The sequence below is a fragment of the Arachis hypogaea genome, chromosome 9 (genome assembly GCF_003086295.3).
Source record: "Arachis hypogaea cultivar Tifrunner chromosome 9, arahy.Tifrunner.gnm2.J5K5, whole genome shotgun sequence".
In the NCBI taxonomy this organism is placed as follows: Eukaryota; Viridiplantae; Streptophyta; class Magnoliopsida; order Fabales; family Fabaceae; genus Arachis; species Arachis hypogaea.
Window position 1 is genome coordinate 115,289,423 of NC_092044.1, and position 23,017 is coordinate 115,312,439.

The 23,017-nt window shown below is 32.0% G+C and overlaps 3 protein-coding genes across 7 annotated transcripts; 2 read left to right on the forward strand and 1 right to left on the reverse strand.

The window, feature by feature from the left end:
• The first annotated feature begins 9,183 nt into the window (after positions 1–9,183).
• On the forward strand, positions 9,184–12,383 carry LOC112712280 (high mobility group B protein 7). Its single transcript, XM_025765121.3, has 6 exons — positions 9,184–11,243; positions 11,354–11,399; positions 11,503–11,616; positions 11,706–11,763; positions 11,871–11,915; positions 11,997–12,383. The coding sequence occupies exons 1-6, from the start codon at positions 11,051–11,053 to the stop codon at positions 12,180–12,182; spliced, it is 642 nt and encodes a 213-aa protein (XP_025620906.1). The 5' UTR covers positions 9,184–11,050; the 3' UTR covers positions 12,183–12,383.
• A 338-nt stretch (positions 12,384–12,721) lies between these two features.
• Positions 12,722–14,283, forward strand: LOC112712279 (high mobility group B protein 7). The gene is made up of 6 exons (XM_025765120.3): positions 12,722–13,007; positions 13,136–13,181; positions 13,268–13,384; positions 13,470–13,527; positions 13,629–13,673; positions 13,755–14,283. Exons 1-6 carry the CDS (start codon positions 12,776–12,778, stop codon positions 14,040–14,042), a joined length of 786 nt encoding a protein of 261 aa, XP_025620905.2. The 5' UTR covers positions 12,722–12,775; the 3' UTR covers positions 14,043–14,283.
• Positions 14,284–15,152: 869 nt separating this feature from the next.
• On the reverse strand, positions 15,153–18,504 carry LOC112712277 (uncharacterized). Of its 5 annotated transcripts, none has more exons than XM_025765115.3 (2): positions 18,254–18,504; positions 15,153–17,177 (listed from the first exon to the last, which is right to left on the reverse strand). In XM_025765115.3, the coding sequence occupies exon 2, from the start codon at positions 17,133–17,135 to the stop codon at positions 15,348–15,350; it is 1,788 nt and encodes a 595-aa protein (XP_025620900.1). In that variant the 5' UTR covers positions 17,136–17,177; positions 18,254–18,504; the 3' UTR covers positions 15,153–15,347. The 5 variants fall into 5 exon arrangements, with proteins under 5 accessions (XP_025620900.1, XP_025620903.1, XP_072059693.1 ...); XM_025765118.3 differs by lacking the exon at positions 18,254–18,504 and adding an exon at positions 17,967–18,215; XM_072203592.1 differs by lacking the exon at positions 18,254–18,504 and adding an exon at positions 17,499–17,746.
• Between the last annotated feature and the right edge of the window lie 4,513 nt (positions 18,505–23,017).

A 23,017-nucleotide genomic window follows, 5' to 3' on the forward strand; every position in this document is an offset into this window, starting at 1 on the left:
ACCTTACTGATGAAGTAGACTGGGTGTTGTCCGACCTCGTCTTCTTTTACCAGGGCCGACGAGACAGCCCCGTTTGCTACAGACAAGTACAGAACGAGGTCTTTTCCTGGTGTTGGTCGGGTGAGGATAGGAGGTTGGCTTAAAAAGTTTTTGAACTCTTGGAACGCTTCCTCGCATTCCGGAGTCCACTCAAATGGGCATCCCTTCTTTAATAAGGAAAATAGTGGAAGGGATTTTATTGCTGATCCTGCCAAAAATCTGGAGAGGGCGGCAAGTCGGCCATTGAGCTGCTGAACCTCTCTCAAACAAGTCGAACTTTTCATTTCTAGGATGGCTCTGCATTTGTCGGGATTGGCCTCAATCCCTCTTTGTGTTAGCATAAATCCTAGAAATTTTCCTGCTTCAACCGCGAAGGCGCACTTTGCAGGATTTAGTCTCATCCCGTGCAACCTTATGGTGTCAAAGACTTGTGAGAGGTCGGATAAGAGGTCGACTTCATCCTTGGTTTTTACTAGCATGTTGTCGACGTATACTTCCATTAGGCTCCCCAGGTGGGGAGAAAACACTTTGTTCATCAACCTTTGATATGTGGCTCCTGCATTCTTTAATCCGAATGGCATGACCACGTAGCAATAGTTGGCTCTGGGTGTGATGAATGATGTTTTCTCCTGATCGGGTTCGTACATCGGGATTTGGTTATATCCCGAGTAGGCGTCCATGAATGATAAGTATTGATACCCCGAGCTGGAGTCCACCAGGGTATCAATACTTGGCAAGGGATAAGGGTCCTTAGGACATGCCTTATTTAAGTCGGTATAGTCGACGCACATTCTCCATTTACCATTCTGTTTCTTGACTAGCACTACATTAGCTAGCCATGTTGGGTATTTGACCTCTCGAATAAAGCCGGCTTCCAGGAGTGCCTGTACTTGCTCTTCTACTATTAGGGCTCGTTCCGTGCCGAGCTTGCGTCTTCTTTGTTGTACAGGTCGGGACCCTGGGTAAACCGAGAGCTTGTGGGACATGAGCTCGGGATCAATTCCGGGCATGTCGGAAGCCTTCCATGCGAAGAGGTCGGAATTAGCACTAAGGAGTTCAGCCAACCCTTGTTTTAGGGTTTCCCCTAGGTTGGCTCCTATGTAAGTGTTTTTTCCTTCCTCCCCTCCGATTTGAATCTCCTCGGTTTTTCCTCCCGGTTGAGGTCGCAGCTGTTCTCTGGCCCTTGCGCCGCCGAGCTCTATGGCGTGGACTTCTTTGCCCTTTCCTCTCAGATTTAGGCTTTCATTGTAGCACTTCCTCGCCAATTTTTGGTCTCCTCTCACCGTTGCTATTCCCGCTGAGGTCGGAAATTTCATGCAGAGGTGGGGAGTGGATACCACTGCCCCGAGCCGATTAAGGGTAGTCCTGCCAATTAAGGCATTATAGGCTGACCCTTCATCAATGACTATGAAGTCTATACTCAGAGTCTTTGATTTTTCCCCTTTTTCAAAAGTGGTGTGGAGGGGTAAAAATCCTAGTGGTTTTATTGGCGTGCTCCCTAATCCATATAGGGTGTCGGGGTAGGCTCTCAATTCTTTCTCATCTAACCCTAGCTTGTCGAAAGCAGGTTTGAAGAGAATGTCCGCCGAGCTTCCTTGGTCCACTAGGGTTCTGTGGAGATGGGCATTTGCTAGGATCATAGTTATTACCACTGGATCATCGTGTCCAGGGATTATCCCTTGCCCATCTTCTTTTGTGAACGAAATAGTAGGGAGGTCGGGTGATTCTTCCCCGACTTGGTAGACTCTTTTGAGATGCCTCTTGCGAGAAGATTTGGTGAGTCCTCCTCCCGCAAATCCTCCTGAGATCATATGGATATGCCTCTCTAGGGTTTGTGGTGGTGGATCTCTTCTATCCATATCATCTCGCTTTCTCTTTCCGTGACTGTCCGACCTTTCCATGAGATATCTATCAAGCCGACCTTCTCTAGCCAGCTTTTCTATCACATTCTTAAGGTCGTAACAGTCGTTAGTGGAGTGACCATATATTTTATGGTACTCGCAATAATCGCTGCGACTCCCCCCTTTTTTATTTTTAATGGGTCTAGGGGGTGGCAGCCTTTCGGTGTGGCAAATCTCTCTGTATACATCCACTATAGAAGTTTTGAGAGGAGTATAAGAGTGATATTTTCTGGGCCTCTCGAGACCGAGTTCTTCTTTTTTCTTGGCTTCCCTTTCCCTCTCTTTAGTTGAGGAAGGGGGTCCAGGTCGCCAACTCAGGTCCCTTAATTTGGCATTCTCTTCCATATTGATGTACTTTTCAGCCCTTTCTTGTACATCACTTAGAGAAACGGGGTGCCTTTTAGATATGGACTGTGAGAAGGGACCTTCTCTGAGCCCATTGACTAGCCCCATTATGACTGCCTCTGTGGGCAGGTCTTGGATCTCCAAACATGCTTTGTTGAACCTTTCCATATAGGCTCGTAAAGGCTCTCCGACCTCCTGTTTTATTCCCAGGAGGCTCGGTGCATGTTTTACCTTGTCTTTCTGAATTGAGAACCTCATCAAAAACTTCCTTGAGAGGTCTTCAAAGCTAGTGATCGATCTCGGGGGAAGGCTATCAAACCACTTCATTGCTGCTTTCGACAAAGTGGTCGGGAAAGCTTTGCATCGAGTAGCGTCGGAAGCATCAGCTAGATACATCCGACTTTTGAAGTTGCTTAGATGATGCTTTGGGTCCGTGGTTCCATCGTAGAGGTCCATATCAGGGCTTTTAAAGTTTCTCGGAACTTTTGCCCTCATTATGTCCTCGCTGAAAGGATCGTCTCCGCCCAAGAGTTGTTCTTCTTGTTCGTCGCGGGAGTTGTGATTCTTGAGGGAAGATTCTAGCTGTATGAGTTTTCTTTCTAACTCCTTTCGCCGCTCCATCTCCTCTTTGAGGTACTTTTCAGTTTCCTTTTGTTTCTCCCGCTCTTGCTCTAGTTGTTCCAGGCGGCTGTGTACTAATCCCATTAATTCAGCTACGTGAGATGGTACGCCTTTTTCTGATTCGCGCCAATCTGAGGAATTTACCTTCGGGTTCTTTACTCCGGAGGTGCCTTCTCTGTGTTGATTGTTAACTTCCTGGTGTAGGGCTAGATCCGCATCGTTATTACTCATGTCCAGATTCTCTTGTTCGGAATCTGTTTCCACATGGCCTTCTTCGTGGGATCTGTCCGCCATCGATGGATGATCTCTCGGGTCCCCGGCAACGGCGCCAATGTTACGGTGGGTAACCGGAGATTAATAGATTGGATGGTGTTGATTGGCCCAATCGCTTGAAAGAGGAAGCCTTCGAGTGGGTCTGCACCTCGGGGGCCTCCGTCCGCCTTGCTCGTATGAGGAAAAGGGGGTGGTACCTGCAAAGACACTCCGATGCCTAAGTTAGCAAGAGTGTAAGCAGGTCTAGAGAGTATTGGACTTAGAGATACCTGAGGGGTGTCAGTGTATTTATAGTGGTGAGCCAATAACCACCGTTGGAGTAGTGCCGTATCTTTAGGGTGTTAACCGCCCCCATTATCTTGGGGAGGTTAAGATATGGCTTCATGAAGTGGTTAGAGAGATTTCAGGGGCGGTTACTCATTCGAATGAGTATTTATCTGCCAGCTAATCTCACATCCGACTTCTTCAGACCAAGTCGTGGTTGATACCGACTTCTTATGTGAAGGTCGGTACTTAGCTAGGCTTAATCCTTCAGATTAGGCCTTTTATTTGGTCCTGGACCTTTATCGTTGGGGCAGAGTATGAACAGACACCATGCACAAGTTTAATTGGAATCAATCATTTTTCAAACGAAAAAACGTGTACAGACTCCTCACCATGTCATAATGTATTTTGAATGTCTAGCTAATGTCATTCTCTCTGTGTCAACTGTCCTCGTGTAGAGTTAGAATCTAACACGTTAGATTTTTTCTAAATTTTCTAAAGATAAAGATTCAAACTCCATATTTTATCTCTTTACCTTTAGCATTTTTTGACTTTTTGTGTGTATATAAATCAAATTTTTGGTAAACACATCTTCAACAGTTTTATTCAAATACAGTGGTCAAAACACTTAAACACCATGCATAGGTTTAATTGGCGGATAAATTAATTCACCAACTCAACTGATACTCTAAAAATTGTACACATGTTTTTAATATTTAAAATTATTTTAATTTTATAAATTTCCTTTTAAAATAATAGTGATTTGATTATGTTATATTAAAATAAAAAAATACCAATGTCATAAAATACGGTAGAATTATAATTACAATTATAAACAATTTTATAAAAAATATTATTTGTTATATTAATTTAAATTCTTATATAAAATAATATTTTTACTAGTCATAAAAACAACACATATAATGCTCAAAATATATTTAGGTATACTTATAAAAAAGATGATCAATACTTTGAAAAAAAGATTATAAGATGAAAAAATTACCATGATTAAGATTATTAATTTGTCATTATTTATGAATTTAAGATATTTAGGTGTACTCATAAAATTTATTATATATTATAAATTTTTATATTTAGAGAGATAAAGTTACTAAAATTTTATTAAAATATCTCAATATAAAAATACAAAGAAATAGATTTTTGTAGGAGTTAAATACTTAATATAAAAAATATGCAATTTTTTTTCTTTATAATATTTTATAGCTTACTTTTTTTATAATAATAATAATAAAATTCTTAAAGTCATCTAACTTGGTATTCCATGTATCTGAAATAAAGTGACCAATATATTTGGACACCATGCACAGTTCATCGAAACGATTGTCAATAAAGTGACCAAAACATTTGAATACCATGCACAATGTATAGGAACGATTGTCAAAATATTTAAACACCACACATCAGTTTAGTTGGTTGGTAGATTAATTCACTAACTCAACTAAAATTGTAATAAGATGTACACGGGTTTTTAAAATTTAAAATAATAGTGATTTAATAATTTTATATTAAAATTAAAAAATACAAAGATCATAAAAGTTGGTATGATTATAATTATAATTATAAAAAATTTTATGAAAAATATTATTTGTTATATTAATTTTAATTCTTATATAAAATAATATTTTTACTAGTTATAAAAACCTACACATAATATTCTAAATATATTTAAGTGTACTTATAAAACAAATAATTAATACTTTTAAAAAAAATTATAAGATTAATAAACTACCATAATTAAGATTATTAATTTGTTGTTATTTATGAATTTAAGATATTTACGTGTACTCATAAATTTTATTATGTATTATAAATCTTTATATTTAGAGAGATAAAATTACAAAAATTTTATTAAAATATCTCAATGTAAAAATATAAATAAATAGATTTTTTAGGAGTTTAATTACTTAGTATAAAAAATATGCAAATTTTTTTTCTCTATATTATATTTTACAATTTACTTTTCTTTAGAATAATAATAAAATTTTTGAAGTCATTTAAGTTGGTATTTTATGTGTCTGAAATAAGATATTCTTAAAGTCATCTAACTTGATATTCTGTGTATCTGAAATAAAATGGCAAAAATACTTGGACACCATATACAACTTTAATTGATATCAATCTTTCTTCAAACGAAAAATTTGTCCAGACTCCCTTGCCGCCATGTCAAAATGCATTTTGAGGTAGTGTTTGTTTTGAGATATTGGGATAGAAATTGGGAGACTGAGATACAGTATTATGTTTGTTAGCTCAAAGACTCGTAATAAAATTTCTGTCTCTGTTCCTAAAATTTCAGTATTTCAGTACCTCAAAAAGTAGGGACACAGGGCATTAAAATTTTTAGAGATGGAGACTGAAATTTTAATAACTTTTTATATTTAAAATACCCTCATTTTAATTAATTAATTCCAATTTTATCCTTTGTGCAAATTAAATTAGAGTTTTATTCTTGTTTCAATTTTTGTCTCTCACTTTGCACCAAATAGAATATTAAAATTTATTTTTATCTCTATCTTTTAATCTCTATCTCTTTCGATTTCTGTCTTTCTACCAAACGCTACCTGAATATCTAGCTGATATCTTTCTCTCTAGGTTTAGAGCCTAACGCGTTAGATTTTTTCTAAATTTTTTTAAAGATAAAGATTCAAACTTTATATTTTTATCTCTTTACCTTAAGTACTCTTTGACTTTTCGTGTGTATATAAATTTTTAATAATTTTATATAAATACAGTGGTCAAAATACTTAGACACTATGCACAGATTTAATTGGTGAATAAATTAATTCACCAACTCAACTGATACTCTAAAAATTATACACGTATTTTAATATTTAAAATTATTTTAATATAAATAAAATAATAATTTATTTTTATTTTATAAATTACCTTTTAAAATAACAGTGATTTGATTATGTTATATTAAAATAAAAAATACCAATGTCATAAAATACGGTAGAATTATAATTACAATTATAAAAATTTTTGTAAAAAATATTATTTGTTATATTAATTTTAATTATTGTATAAAATAATATTTTTACTAGTCATAAAAACAACACGCATAATACTCTAAATATATTTAGGTATACTTATAAAAAAGATAATCAATACTTTTAAAAAAAATATAAGATAAAAAAATTACTATGATTAAGATTATTAATTTATTATTATTTATGAATTTAAGATATTTAGGTGTACTCATAAAATTTATTATATATTATAAATCTTTATATTTAGAGAGATAAAGTTACTAAAATTTTATTAAAATATCTCAATATAAAAATACAAAGAAATAGATTTTTGTAAGAGTTAAATACTTAATATAAAAAATATGCAAATTTTTTTTATAATATTTATAGCTTATTTTTTTTATAATAATAATAAAATTTTTAAAGTCATCTAACTTGATATTCTATGTATCTAAAATAAAATGATCAAAACACTTGACACCATGCACAATGTACATGAACGATTGTCAAAACATTTAAACATCACACATCGGTTTAATTGATTGATAGATTAATTTACTAACTCAACTAAAATTTAACAAGTTATACACGTGTTTTTAAAATTTAAAATAATAGTAATTTAATAATTTTATATTAAAATTTAAGAATACAAATATCATAAAGGACGGTATAATTATAATTACAATTATAAAAATTTGTATGAAAAATATTATTTGTTATATTAATTTTAATTTTTATATAAAATAATATTTTTACTAATTATAAAAGCCTATACATAGTACTCTAAATATATTTAGAGTGTACTTATAAAAAAAGATAATTAATACTTTTAAAAAAATTATAAAATGAAGAAACTACTATGATTAAGATTATTAATTTGATATTATTTATGAATTTAAGATATTCATAAATTTTATTATGTATTATAAATCTTTATATTTAGAGAGATAAAGTTACAAAAATTTTATTAAAATATCTCAATGTAAACATATAAAGAAATAGATTTTTTAGAAGTTTAAATATTTAGTATAAAAAATATGCAAATTTTTTTTATATAATATTTTACAATTTATTTTTCTTTGGAACAATAATAAAATTCTTGAAGTTATTTAATTTGGTATTCCGTGTGACTGAAATAAGATATGGTATTCCGTGTATATGAAATAAAGTGACAAAAATACTTGGACATCATATACAGATTTAATTGGTATCAAACTTTCTTCAAACGAAAAGCTTGTCTAGACATATTTTTATAAATTTTTCTAAAGATAAATATTCAAACTCCATGTTTTTATTTCTTTACTTTGAGTACTCTTTGACTTTCTGTATGTATATAAATCAAATTTTTGGTAAACATATTTTCAATAATTTTACATAAATACAGTGGTCAAAACACTTAGACATTGTGCACAAATTTAATTAGCAGATAAATTAATTCACTAACTCAACTGATACTCTAAAAGTTGTATACGTTTTCTTAATATTTAAAATTATTTTAATATAAATAAAATAATAATTTATTTTTATTTTATAAATTATCTTTTAAAATAATAGTGATTTGATTATGTTATATTAAAACAAAAAAATACGAATGTCATAAAATACGGCATGATTATAATTACAATTATAAAATTTTTTGTAAAAAATATTATTTGTTATATTAATTTTAATTTTTGTATAAAATAATATTTTTACTAGTCATAAAAACAATACACATAATACTCTAAATATATTTAGGTGTATTTATAAAAAAGATGATCAATACTTTGAAAAAAAATTATAAGATGAAAAAACTACTATGATTAAGATTATTAATTTGTTATTATTTATGAGTTTAAGATATTTAGGTGTACTCATAAAATTTATTATATATTATAAACCGAGATAAAGTTACTAAAATTTTATTAAAATATCCCAATATAAAAATACAAAGAAATAGATTTTTTTAGGAGTTAAATACTTAATATAAAAAAGATGCAAATTTTTTTCTTTAGATAATATTTTATAGCTTATTTTTCTTTACAATAATAATAAAATTCTTGAAATCATTTAACTTGGTATTCTGTGTATTTGAAATAAGATGGCTAAAATATTTGAACACTATGCACAAGTTTAATTAGCTTTATCTTGAGTATTCTTTGACTTTTCTGTATGTATATAAATCAAAATTTTGAGAAATATATTTAATGGATCCCGCTAGAGAGATAATGTACTATTTGTACAATATGTACAATGGGTTATTGAGTTACAAAATGAATATCCCGTACTATCTAGAATAACCATCCGAGTATTAGGGACAATAACATCTTCTCAAAAGCTTAAACTGTTTTTGGGGTTCACCAATGATCAAACTCTTGACCTTTCGGATCTAACGCTATAATACCATGTCATGATACCACTCATCCTAAAAGTTTCAGCTGATGGAAAAAGGTAGCACTAATGATTATATTTCTAATACTCCATAAACCTCTAATGTATACATTGTACAAATATTCTATTGGTTCCTCATACTTTTTTCCTTTTTCTTTTAGTTATGAACTTCTTAAGTACAATTTGGTATTTACTCTAAATAAAAACAAACATATTATAGTTAGTGAATCCCACGCTCTCGAGAAGCAACCCTCTCCTTTTTATTTATGTCATTTGCTGTTATTTTTTGTTGTTGGTTGGTTTGGGTTAATCTCCATTTTGAATTAGTTATAGTTATGTCGTCATCAATTTTTTTGCTGCAATTTTTGTGTATAAAATTGCTGGTTGGTGCTCTTATGTATTGTATCTGTGTCTTCAATCACGTTGAAGGTGATATTTCCTCATTTATCATATAAAATTTTGGTTGTTACATCACAATATTTAGATTTGCTAACAGGAATTTATGTATTATCCATGGATGGAGGAATCTCCATCAATTGTAATCAATTTAACGTTTTTCTATAGTATGGACCATCTCTAATTTTAATATATCGAGAAGTACGTATTTTTTAAGAAAAAATATGCTGGTTTTTTTAGAAAGTGCTTGACTTTCTTTATGTCTAAGTACTTGAATCTGATTTGCGGAAGTTGTCACTCACATTTGCTGCTAGTTTAATGAAGAAAGCAGAGGTTCTTGCAATGTTCTGGATAGGTTTGGACGAGTGCTCATTACAATATTACTGACCTCGTGATGATGTCATAGAGTACTCTCTTTCCTTTCTCAAAAAAGGCGAGTTTCCTCCTCGCTACATCACTTGATTATTTGTTTTTTTTAGCAATTTATTTGTTATGCATTTTTTTTTTGTGCAAAATAGTTGGGAACTAAAAAGAATATATTGCTCAATGATCATGTAATAGTTAATTAAGGATTTCATAGTCCCTGTCATTGGCTTAGAATTCTAGGCTTGCGCTTGAGTTGGAGGACTATTATTCTGTTAATTGCATTTTCAAAGTCAATTTAGGAAAGCCAAATTAGTTTAAGCTTTTTTCTCTTTTTTGGGTGCAAAGTGTATTTTCACAGTGACAACTACTATAAGCAATATATAAACCACCAAACATAGCTTACTGGCTACTGTCTAATAATAGAGACAAATGTGTCTTATTTTTTTAACATTTTTGTTGCTGAAAAAGGATTTGGTTTTACACTTAACTAATTTCAGAAAGGAAAAATATGAGGAGTTAATGAAATGAGTATTAGAGATATAACAATTAGTGTTACCTTTACCCATTAGGTGAAAATTTTGGGATGAGTGGTATCATGACATGGTATTAAAGCTCTAGATTCAAAAGGTCAAGAGTTCGATTCTTGGTGAACCCCAACGATATCTACTCCTTTAGTTGTAGCATACAAGTCCAAACTAAAGCTTTCAAATAAAAAATAAAAAAATATTTAATATTATGATAAAATTAATTATCTTCCAAATTTACACAAATGTATTCAATATTATATATTTGCTTTTTTTTACTAAAACATTAAATTTATCATGCTATTGATAGAAATTAAAATGTAGAAAAAAATCACCAATTTTCCTTTAAAAAGACTATAAACAATATCATCTCATTCTAACAACATTTTTATTTAAAAAAATAAAAATAATTTAATCTAATATTTTCTTCTGAGTATCTTTTAATAAAGTTTCCTAACACAAGATAAAAATGAGTCTAAAAATAAACACCCTTACCTTATAGTCTCTGTTGCATATTCAAATCAGAGCATGTAGTATCTATGGCGGGAAAGTAGAATTGGGTTATCGGCTTCTTCTTCCCCCTCTTTTTTTGATTTGGTGTTGGTTCGGTTGGTTAGACAAGGCCCAATATAAAATGGGTCAATCGGATTATAGGCCCAAAATCGCTTTACATATTTCGAAATATGTTGACCGGTACCGTATATCTAATTTGACGAAATGAAGGGTGGATTAGAGGGACACGTCATCGATCCGCGGCATCCCCCTATAAGCGAAATGCAAAGCGCGGGTTTTAGCGCCAAAAAAACCAAAATGCAAATGTTACTAATAATTTGCCTTTCCCTCTCTGATTTCATTTCGTAGTTTTCGTAGTTTCATTCCGTCCCTAATAAATAGAATTTTCACATTGTGTCGTGGACAAAGAAGAAAGGAGAAAGCAGTAACAAGTGAACGAGAAGAAAGTGAAATGGCGAAGGGAAACAACACATCGCAAGGGAGGAAGAGAGTGGACGCCGTTGATTCTCGATCTGCGTCGGTTCTTGTTCGCGCCAAGGATGGCAGCGCTTTCGCCAAATGCGATGAGTGCAAGAAGGATGTTCCTGTTGCCCTCATCAGCATGCATAGTTGCAGCCTCGAAGCCAAAATCAAAATGAATCTCGGTATCTTCCTCTCTACTGTTGATTTTCGGAGTTTTAGTTCATGAATCGTTCTAATTTTTGAGTTTCTCTGTTTTATATCTAATTGTTGTTGTTTTTTTATGGTTAATTAGAGGCACAAGTTGTGGAACAGGCTTCGGAAGTGAAGAAACCAGAGAGGTGATTGATTATTATATGTATATATTTTCCCTCTTTTTGCTTCGTGAGGTCGTTAATTTATTTATGTTTGAGATTCGTTTTCTGATTTGAAAATTTGTTGCAGGAAGAAGCCGAAATCTAATGAGCCAAAGGCTAAAAGAGCGAAAGTTGAGAAGACGAAGAAGGTGAAAGATCCAAATGCGCCAAAGCGTCCTCCCACAGCTTTCTTTCTCTTCATGTAAGGATTCTAATTCCTGGAGTGTAGTGTTCATCTTCTTGTCAATTCTATTTAATTTTCCTTAATTATCAGTATTGTATCTGTTGTAGGGATGATTTTAGAAAATCTTTTAAGGAGGCAAATCCTGATTCAAAGGATGTTAAGAGGGTAAGTGAAAGTGTGATTCTCATCAAGTACTTTATTCTGATTTCTTTTTTAATTTTAATTAATTGAAGTTCTGATTGAGTTTATTTTTGTTGGGGAAATAAATATAGGTTAGTAAAGAGGCTGGTGAGAAATGGAGGTCCATGACTGATGAAGTAAGTATATAAAGTTTATCTTTCTAATATGATGTGTTTGTCAATGTGATATTGATTCAAGTGTGTTGGTGTGTGATTCAGGAGAAGAAGCCTTATTCCGATAAAGTTATTGAGCTTAAAGCAGAATACGAGAAGGCTATGAAAAGTTATAATGATGCTGAAGCAGAAGGAGAAGAAGGAGAAGGAGAGCATGAAGAGGGGGCTGATGAAAAATCTGATAAGGAAGATGCTGCTGGTGAAGACGAGGAGTTGACTGACGAGGAGTAAAGTCAACTGGTTTCTATGCACAAGAGCTTAATTGTTTCTAGTGTAGTGTTGTAAATTTTTGGATGCATTTTATTCTGGGTTTCATCATTTAGGTGTTAATACTCTTCAACTGCCTTTCAAGTCGCACTGCAACATCTTTTTGTATTGTCGTCTTGGAATATAATTCAATGGCACTTGATTAATACTTATTTCATTGTTCTATCCAACAGATGTGTTTGATTAGTGATTATTTTATGATCTTCTGTCTATGACGGGGAGGAAACCAGAATTGTGTTATCGGCTTATTCTCTCTCTCTCTCTCTCTCTCTCTCTCTCTCTCTCTCTCTCTCTTTTATTTTTTAAATTTTTTCGTTAAGCGAACTAATTAGCCTATTACAAAATGTGTATTCGACGGGTTGGAACAAGGCCCAATATAAAATGAAGGGTCGATGAGAGGGACACGTCATCGATCCGCGGCATCCCACAATGGGCGAAATGCAAAGCGCGGTTTTTGGCGCTAAAAAGCCAAAGTATAAAAAATGGTAATAATTTGCTTTTCCCTCTGATTTCATTTCATATTCTCGTAACATCACTAACTGATAGAAAATTTCGCCATGAAACCACGAACCAGTGAAAGTGAAGAAGAAAGTGGAAAATTGGGAGAGGGAAGCAGCACATCGCAGGGGCAGAGAGTCGACGCAGTTGAATCTCGATCCTCGTCGGTTATTGTTCGCGGCAGGGATGGCAGCGCTTTCGTCAAATGCCAAGACTGCAAAGAGGACGTTCCTGTTGGACTTGTCAGCATGCATGGTTGCAGCGACGAAGCCAAAACTAAAATGAATCTCGGTATCCTCCTCTCTATCTATATCTCGTTGATTTTTCCGAGTTTCTCGTTCAAGAATCGTTCTAATTTTCGAGTTTCTGTTTTAAGTTTAATTTTTTTTCCTTTTTCTTTTTTGTGTGTGTTTATTTAGAGACACAACTTGTGGAACGGCCTTATGAAGCTAAGAGACCAGTGAGGTGATTGATTATATATGTATATATTTTCAATTTTTGTTTTGTGCAAGTATTTGAGATTGGTCTTCTGATTTGAAAAATTGTTGCAGGAAGAAGACAAGATCTGATGTACCAAAGGCTAAAAGGGCCAAAGTTGAGAAGACGAAGAAGGTGAAAGATCCACACGTGCCAAAGAAGCCTCCAGCAGCATCCTTCTTTCTCTTCATGTAAAGATTCTGATTCTTGGTGTTCGGTGTTCATCTTGCTACTTTTACTTAATTCTCCTTACTTAGTAGTATTGTTATGTTGTAGGGATGATTTTGAGAAATCTTTTAAGGAGGCAAATCCTGATTCAAAGGATGGTAACAGGGTAAGTGGAAGTGTGAAGCTCACCAAGTACCCTATTTTGATTTTGTTAATTTAATTAATTGAAGTTCTGATTGGTTTTATTTTTGTTGGGGAAAAATATAGGTTTTTAAAGAGGCTCGTGCCAAATGGAGGTCCATGACTGCTGAAGTAAGTATACAAAGTTTATCTTTTTCTTATAATGTGTTTGGTGATGTGATTTTGATTCAAGTGTCTTGATGTGTGGTTCAGGAGAAGAAGCCTTATTCTGATAAACTTGCTGAACTTAAAGCAGAATATGAGAAGGCTATGGAAATTTACAATGCTGCTGAAGCAGAAGGAGAAGAGGGAGAAGGTGAAGGAGAGCATGAAGAGGGGACTGATGAACAATCTGATAAAGAAGAAGCTGCTGCAGGTGAAGAGGGGGATGATGAACAATCTGATAAAGAAGCTGCTGCAGGTGAAGAGGGGGCTGATGAACAATCTGATAAAGAAGAAGCTGCTGCAGGTGAAGAGGAGGAGCTGAATGATGAGGACTAAACTGGTTGCTATGTACAAGAGCTTCTTAACTGTTACTAGTGTAGTGTTGTAAATTCTTGCATGCACTTTACTTGGGGTTTTATCATTTAGGTGTTAATACTGTTCAAATGCCTTTGAAGTTGCACTGCAACATCTTTTTGTATTGTTCTCTTGGAATATTCTTCAATAGCACTTGGTTAATACCTATTTCATTGTTCTCCCCAACAGATGTGTTTGAATATGTCTCAAGTTACTAGTGTGATATGCTTTCTATGGCTCTAGCAATTGATGAAGGTTGCTTTGTGCATTACTGTCAGTAGTAGTATTGGATGGAAATGCGACACATAATGTTCACATAAATTGGCATACATCAACTTTATAGGCACCAATCAGCTTTCTATGCTAAAACATCCTTGATCTGGGAGCAACATTGTGTAGTTATGAAATGTTACTTTAGGTGGGGTAACTTTCATCTGTTTAAGAATATTGATTATTCTGTCATTTGTGACGGTCCTAGGAAAAAGATCCTCTCTAATTTTTTTAACAATTGATAGAATCCAGTGTGATCTATCACCTTTGATTCTATGAGTGGGACCAGAAATAAATAAGAGAGAGAGCGCAATGAATGGTTAGATTGAACACTGGATACCATCCAGTTTTTTTCTCACTGGAGAGGATCCACTCCCACGTTCCTATTGTGTGTTCCTTCCTTGAATATAGTTCTGTTTTTGGGCCACGTGAGAGTGATGGCTCAGTTCCACACATGTGCCATTCTTTTGATGTTTATAACTAATCGGTTGCATACTTCATTTTTTTTTTTTGAAAAATTCTGAACTCGAATGTAATGAATAATGAAAGATTCTGCCATGTCTTATTATAAATAGTATTTAGTTTAAAACGAACTTAAGTATTTTCATGACTTTAAGAAGTGTTTGATGTGGTTGTAGTTTGGAATAAAAAATTGTAGGTTGAATTTGATTTTTTGCATGGTGGATAAGGTATCATCGAAATTGAACCATTTTGCATGAATATAGTTTTTCTGGTTATGTGAGAGCAATGTATAAGTTCCACACATGTGCCGATTTTGATGCTTTCTACTCTTTGTTTGGACAATTCGGAACTCGAATCTAATGAACAATAAAAGATTTTGGCATGTCTTATTATAAATATAAATAGTATTGAATTTAAAATGAACTTAAGGATTGCGGTCAACCGTAGAAATAGTAAAGAAAGAATGAAATGTGGTGGTGCCTATTCTATATTGCTCATGTAACAGTGATCACAATTCATGAGCACTTGTACTAGCTTGATGATTTGGTCAGCATCTCACTGACCTATCTTCTTCTGTAGGTTTCCCTTACATGGCTGTAAAGGCTTGCCACACAAACAAGAATTGTGGGCATAAGCAACTGGTGGAAAGATATTGAATGGTCTTGTCTGTGGTATCTCTCCACATAGCCTGTTTGCCCTGAAGTTTGCATGCTTTAGATTACTGATCTGTGACAGGCTACTTGGAATTTGTCCTGTTAATCCATTTATGGATATGTCAAGCCATTGCAGTTTTACCAACTGACCTAAACCTGTAGGGATGCTTCCTGATATGTGATTCCTTGAAATATCCAATCTCTCTAGTTCCATCAAATTTGAGATTGAAACTGGCAATGAACCTGATATCTGGTTGCACCCCAAGTTTAGCACCTTCAAGCTTGATCCTTCAATGAATTCCGGTATGCGACCTGAAATGAAATTGTTTGATACATCTATAACCTCCAAAGAACTTGTTGTCCTGTTATTTAGGATTGTGGATAGTGAACCCACTAGCTGATTTCCATGCAAGTCTAAGGAAGATAACCCTTCTGGTGCTTTCATTTGAGAAATGTCAAACTTCAATTGGTTGTTTGAGAGCTTAACCATTTGTAAGCTAGACATGTTTGTGAAGAAATTTGAAATGCCACCAACTAGGTAATTGTCTGATAGGTCTATGGAGTTCAAAGAGTCAGGTCTATTGAAATGTGGGAGAGCTCCCTTCAATTTACACCCTGCTAAATGGACATCTTTGAGCTGCTTGGTTCTGATCCAATCAGGAATACTTCCAAGGCTGAGATTATTGTAAGATAGGTCTATGGACAAAAGGGAAGGGATTCCCTTAGGAGGGATAGCTGGTAAGGGATCAGATAGGCCATTTCTTGATAAATTAAGGTACCAAATGTTCTGCAATCTTGATATGGATAGTGGAACATGTCCTGTGAGCTGGTTACTGCTGAGCTGAAGAGTTGTTAAGGATTTCAGGCTTCCAAATTGGTCTGGAATGATCCCTGTGAGGTTGTTAAAGCTCAAGGACAAATCTAAAAGATTGACAAGGCTGAACAAGGACACTGGAATTCTTCCTGCTAGTTGGTTATTAGACAGGTCTATATAAGTCAAGTTTTTGAACTCACCTATACAATCCGGGATAGACCCGGATAGCAAATTGTAGCTAAGATCAAGGTATTGCATGTTCCTAAGGGGTTTGAAACTCAAGGGTATAGGACCTGACAAGAGATTTCTTGCCAAATTGATCTGGACAAGGTTTCTCAGACTCCCTAGTGTTGGAGGGATTTGCCCCTTGAGATGGTTTCCACTAAGTGAAAGTGTCTGCAGCAATGATAAACGGCCTAAACTGGGAGGAATGTAACCTCCAAGAGAATTGTCTTCGAGAACTAGCTGCGTAAGGCGGGTTAAATTCGATAAGCTAGGAGGAATTGGTCCAGTAATATGCTTCATTCCACTGATAATCAATACCTCTAGAAAGTGCAAATTGCCTAATGAAGGAGACAGAGTTCCCTTCATGAATGTGTCACTATCTCTTTCAGGCCTCTGTATCTGCAGCACATTGACTCGCCCCGTCGAAGGATTGCATTGAACTCCTTCCCAACCGCCATCACAGCAGTCTTTTCCGGTCCATGAAGACAGTGTCTCTGTTGTGTCCTGCAGTATCCCTGCTTTGAATCTGAGCAGAGAAGCTCTATCTTCTTCTGAACAGATTGGTGAAGGTTCCTCTGCAGCAATTTTTGAGAACTGGCTGAGGATTGAAAGTATGAGAACAAGGTTGAGACCCCATACCCAAAATCGCATTTTGTAACTTGGGAACTTGATTGATCTGATCTCAGTTGGTGCCTGAAAAAATAAAAAAGTTTCAGTTATGAAAAGAATACTAATAAATATATATTTAGTAAGAGAAAGTAAAGTAAAAAAAGTACCAGTTTCTATTACTATTATTATTACACTTAGAGAAGAAGTTATAATGATGAGAGTGATGGGGAAAGATGAGTAAGTGTGACTCAGTTATAATGTTGTTCCAGATCTGCATGCATCATTGAGCAGTCTCTTATTTATAGTGTTGTTATTGTTATTATAGTTACATATTAATCAAAGTATATGAAATAGAAATAAGAGGCAATTCTAGGATGGAGCCTTGGATGAGATAAAGAAATTCACATGGAAATTTGTGACCGTTTGATGAATCACGGGGATCTCTGCAGTATTTGAACGTTGGAGCGCACCATATTCAAAATTCTTACCTCACATCACATTCTATGCCAAATTGCCAATTACCAAATTCACCTTATTGAATTCAACTTCTTTATATAAAATAAAATAAAATTGAATTCAACTTCTTCTTCTGGTTATGTTTTTCTTCCACATGTTTCATGCTTACATAATATATACACACTTTTATTATACGGACCATCATTTTTCTCTGTCTGCCATGCAGAATATAAAACACCTTTTAACATGAACACATTTTATTATTATTGTTATTATTTATGGAAAACAAAATAGAATTTAACATCCCCTCTTATTTACCAATTTCTCTTAAAAAAAAAAGAGAGAAGTGGAGCATTAAAATAAGCACACCAAACTTGGAGCCCATTAAAATGGTATTAACAGAACCAAAAACAATACCTGTGTTTTGTATGATTGAATCCATGAAGGTTGGTTGGTCAAAATTTGTTTGCTTTGTGTACTATGTGATGAGTAGAGGGTGTTGTAAGATATTAACTAATGTAATGTAATGATTCTGTTTTGGAGAAGAAGGATTTAGGAATCCAATCATTTATATTTTGATAGTTAAGAGTGATGAATCATTATATTGTGCAATGATTCTTGAAGCAAAATATTAAGAAAGAAGAAAATAAATAAAATGGAAGCAAGATTACACAAGAACATTAGAAGGAAATAGCACAACCTACCTTGTTTCACTTGTAATGGATCTTTATAGTGTTTTGTTTCTTCACACATTCACTTCATTTCCTTTCTTCTCTGTTTCTTCAACTTAGTACTCTTACTCTTACATCGCTCTACTTATTTCCACCCCTTCAACTTCAACAACCCCTTTTGATATTTTAAAGCAAAAGAAAGAATGATGAGTGTGATTGAAAACAGGAATGGCAAAAAGGGTTTAAAGTATGGTTATTGTCCTCCTTGTCGTTGTCATCATTTTCCTTTTTTTTCTCTTATTTGTAGTGAGAAATTGAGAATCATTTACTTGGTTCAGAAGGAGGGAAAACCTGCTTAATACTTCATTTGAAATTCTAACTATATATTAGACTATAAAAAATAAGGTAACTACTATACTTCCATATTTATCAAAAAAATTTAGTATTGACTATAATACAATGACAAATTAACAAAACGTCCATGAATAAGAAAGTGATATAAATTATATTTTCCGTTCAACATTTATTTTTTATTTATTTTTAAACATTATGATATATAATTTCTTAAATTAAAATGCTCTTACCATTAAATTATTCATAATTATAAATTAGTTATTATATTATTTATCTTATTAAAATTAAATATTAATAATATTTTTGTCTAAATATAATAAACAGGCAATAAGAATTAAGATAGAATTTCGCTCATTTAAAACTGATATTGCACCTTTTATGAGGTAGAATATTTTCAAAAAATCTAATTTGATTTGTTCTAGGTTTAGACATAATCATATTAAAATTCGATCTTGATTGTCATAAAAACTATATCTTTAAACAAAATATATGTGAACAAACTATTGCTTTAAATCTAATTCTAAAAGTTAAACCGTAACAAAAATAAATACCATAAAACATCTCAATATTTTAATTCATATATAAGAAACAGAGTAAAGTAAATATTCTTACTTCTTCTTGAGCTTTCATTATTACTTCAATAAAAATAAGTAAAGAAATAAATTAGAATGGGTTGATTATTTTTATTTATTTAAAAAATTCCTATTGATTTGTAGACCAACATGCCATAACAAATAAAAAGTGATGTATATAAGAAGCTAAATATGTATGATAGAGAGTGAAACCTACGCATTACCTTTAGTAGGAAGTTGGAGTGCTACAATTAACACCTGAGATTAATGCCAGGTAAAGTAGCTATCTATATTCTATAATCTATCTTGCAATTACTTCGATATTAAATTTAGCCCATAATTTGTCACACCGATTTTGGCGCATGATTTACAGGAGACCAGCTCAAAAGCATGGTTTCTAAAATACTCAAATATCAAATATGAAAATGAAACCCACATACTAACACTATATTATAATAATTAATTAATTAATTAATGTAACATTAGCTAGAAGAACAATAATGCCGTTGTGATTGTGTACCATGTTGCCGTTGTTGAAGGGCCAGGCATGTAAAATATCATATTATATTAGACATATTGACAACTGTAAGTAGCAGTGATTCTTTGAACCATACAATATGTCACATCAAAGTGAATTATTATTATTATTATTATTATTATTATTATTATTATTATTTATATAATTTTATTAAAATTTTAATTAAATTCTTATATTATATTAAATTTTATAATTAAGTTTTATTATGACAAAAAAAATTAGAATTAACAAAATATTATAAAAAATAAAACAAAATATTCAGTTGAGTGTTAGTGATATTTATTTTATTTAACATAATATTTTGTTAATTAAAAAAAAAGTATAAAAACTTAATTAAAAATTTGGTAAAAAAGTATAAAGATTGATAAAGTAATTAAACTTTTATTATTATTATTATTATTATTATTATTATTATTATAACTTCTATAATTTTATTGAATTTTTAATTAGGTATTTATATTTTTTTTAATTAAATCTTTATATTATATCATATTTTATAATTAAGTCTCTACTATGATAAAAAAAAGTTAGAATTAACAAAATATTATGTTAAAAAAATAGAATATTTAGTTGAGGGTTAGCCATATTTATTTTATTTAATGTAATATTCTGTTAATTTCAACGTTTTTATTATGACAAAGACTTAATTACAAAATCTGATATGATATGTGGATCAATTGAAATTGAAAAGAAAAAAGTATAAAAATATAACTAAAAACTTAGTAAAACTATAAAAATTGATAAAATAATTAAATTTTATTATTATTATTATTGTTGTTGTTGTAAAAGCAACATATATAGATAATGTTGTTGTTGTAGAGCGGGTAGGATAGGGTAAGATATGTAGGGAAGAAAGTGTGTGTTAAACACATAATTTTTCTTTTATAAAAACTTGAAATAACCACTAAACTAGTTGATAATCATATTATTTGTAATTTTATCTTAGATTTCTTTAAGATTTTATTATTTTTAATTTTAATTTAAAATTAATTTTTTTATTTTTTATTTTATTAATATGTATAAAATTTGGAATGGTTGAATTTTATATTTGCTTAAACTTTTTTTATTTTTTTGCGAGTAAGATCGAGTAAGATAGGATTTAAAAATTTAAGATGCATGTAGGGTTAAAATTATAAAATTCTTAACTCACGAATAAAATAAGGTAAAATTTTAAAAAGATTTTCAATCTATAAATAAAATTAGAATAAAATCCAAACTCTACCCTATCCTATCAAATGCCTAGCCTAGCTTGAAACCTTTACAACAATATATAGAATTGTCGCTGTTATTCAATTAAATTACGACGAAGAATAAAATTGTGGCTATGGCTGGCTGGCTGGATCTGAAACATTATTAAATGCTTCCACTTTGGCCTTCTAATATGGAATGTGTCATCAACTATTATTGCTTGCTTTTTCATCTTTTTCCCTAACACATAAAACTCTATCCTTAAGTTATGCATCTAATTCTAATATTGCTTCTTAATAACAATTGTTTCTCCAAAATTACTCAAATGGAACAACTTACATTAATGACAACTAATTTTCGAATCCTTTTTATTGGTTGCAAACTTTTTCTTTTACTTTTTAATTTTCTTATAAATTAACTAATGTTTGTTAATTTTTTGTGTTATTCATCTTTTCATACTAACAAATAAATTTTTGTATATAAAAAAGCAAAAGATACACTGTCAAGTATTTAATTATAAGCATCCATGAAATAAGTTTTTTCTATAAAAAAAATAAATTATTACATACATAAAATTTTTTGAATTTCCAAATATTGCTACCTTATTCAATTAGAAAAATATTCTTTAATTTTAGACAAATAAATGGCAAGAGAGGAGAGTGATTAAGAATGAAATGGCCAAATTGAGTGATTATTTGAAAGTAATTAAATGTAATTGCAAGTCAAATTTGACTAATTATCCAATGTGTGGATCCAATCCATTTGTTTGATTGGGGTACACTACCGATTGTGGAAAGTGGAAGTTGGTGGGAGTGTGGGACACTTATTTGAAATTGAAAACTAATATCTCTCGTTTCTGCTAATCACTGCTTAATCACAACTCTAATTCCACTTAAAAATTTATACGACTTTGAGTATAGCTGAGACCACCTTATTGATCATGATTAGAAGATTACAAACTTGAATAGCAATTTGTCGTTAGTAGTAATAGTAATTCAAAAATTGACGGTGGAATATAATGGCATGCGATGATTGCGCCATGTGAGATTTGGATCCGATTTAGCAGACTTTTTAAGCACAAGACTTTTTGTGACATGGTCCCTAGTTTTCTTAGAAAGATAACGTCCTACTCCCAATTCTAAAATATTAGGTAAGTATAAAAAGATTATGCTATTTAAATTATAATTTATTAGTTTAAAATACTGTTTTCTACTATCTAATTAATATTAGGTTAATATTTTTATAAAAATTATATAAAATTTAAGTTTTGGGTAATTTGTTAAAATAAAAAAATTTAAAATACATATTACTTTTGTTTTAAATATTGTTAATTGTTCTGACATTCAATTTCAAATCTTACTTGCCGTTGGTATTACCGCCATATAAGTATAACTTTCTTTCAGTTAGATATTTTTTTTTGGTCAAACCCGTTTGTAGTTTTTAGGTTTAGAAATTAGAAGTTTTTGAAAAATTGACTCGTTTCGTTTGTCTCCCCACAATGTCCAAGAGAAATATAAACAAGAAAATAAAACAGGTGGTGGTGTTTTATATGATTACTTTTTTTTGGTATTTATATATTTTTTGGTATTGTTTTATATGATTACTTACCTCAAGGCAGAGATGGAGTAATCTTACATAGTTGTTTTTTTTTTTGGGGGGTATAGAGTTAGATAATAATAGATAGTAGTATTTTAAAGCTCTCTCTAGAATAAAAATACAAAGAAGTTGAGACTTTGAGAGTATAAACTATAATAGTTGAGATATGTTTTTCGTTTTTATTTTATTTTTTAAAAATATAATCTATGAAAAAAAAATAGCTTTTATTTTTGTTGTGCATCTTAGGCAATGTTATAGTGGACGAGTTTTGGGCCTCCTGAGGGTGTGTTGTAGACCAAAACTCGTTTTTTTCAGCCCCATGTATTCTTCAGTTTTGGTCATTATCCATAACACAGAAAGGCCCATGAATATAAAAACCACACATACAACCGAAATCAAATACAAGTATCCATTAGTATCGACAAAAAAAGAAAAGAAAAGAAAGCACAAGTACCCATTCTATCCAAGTAATCCTCCCAATGAACACCCTTCATCTTTTCAACCTATAACGTTCTTTCTTTTGGTTGGGGACTTGGGTTAGTTTTTTTG

Coding starts and splice junctions, on each gene's coding strand:
- LOC112712277 (XM_025765115.3), bottom strand. CDS start 17,135: ATGCGATTTTGGGTATGGGGTCTCAACCTTGTTCTCATACTTTCAATC.
- LOC112712279 (XM_025765120.3), top strand. CDS start 12,776: ATGAAACCACGAACCAGTGAAAGTGAAGAAGAAAGTGGAAAATTGGGA. Junction 13,008..13,135: donor CAAAACTAAAATGAATCTCG/GTATCCTCCTCT, acceptor GTGTTTATTTAG/AGACACAACTTGTGGAACGG. Junction 13,385..13,469: donor GCATCCTTCTTTCTCTTCAT/GTAAAGATTCTG, acceptor GTTATGTTGTAG/GGATGATTTTGAGAAATCTT.
- LOC112712280 (XM_025765121.3), top strand. CDS start 11,051: ATGGCGAAGGGAAACAACACATCGCAAGGGAGGAAGAGAGTGGACGCC. Junction 11,244..11,353: donor CAAAATCAAAATGAATCTCG/GTATCTTCCTCT, acceptor ATGGTTAATTAG/AGGCACAAGTTGTGGAACAG. Junction 11,764..11,870: donor ATTCAAAGGATGTTAAGAGG/GTAAGTGAAAGT, acceptor AAATAAATATAG/GTTAGTAAAGAGGCTGGTGA.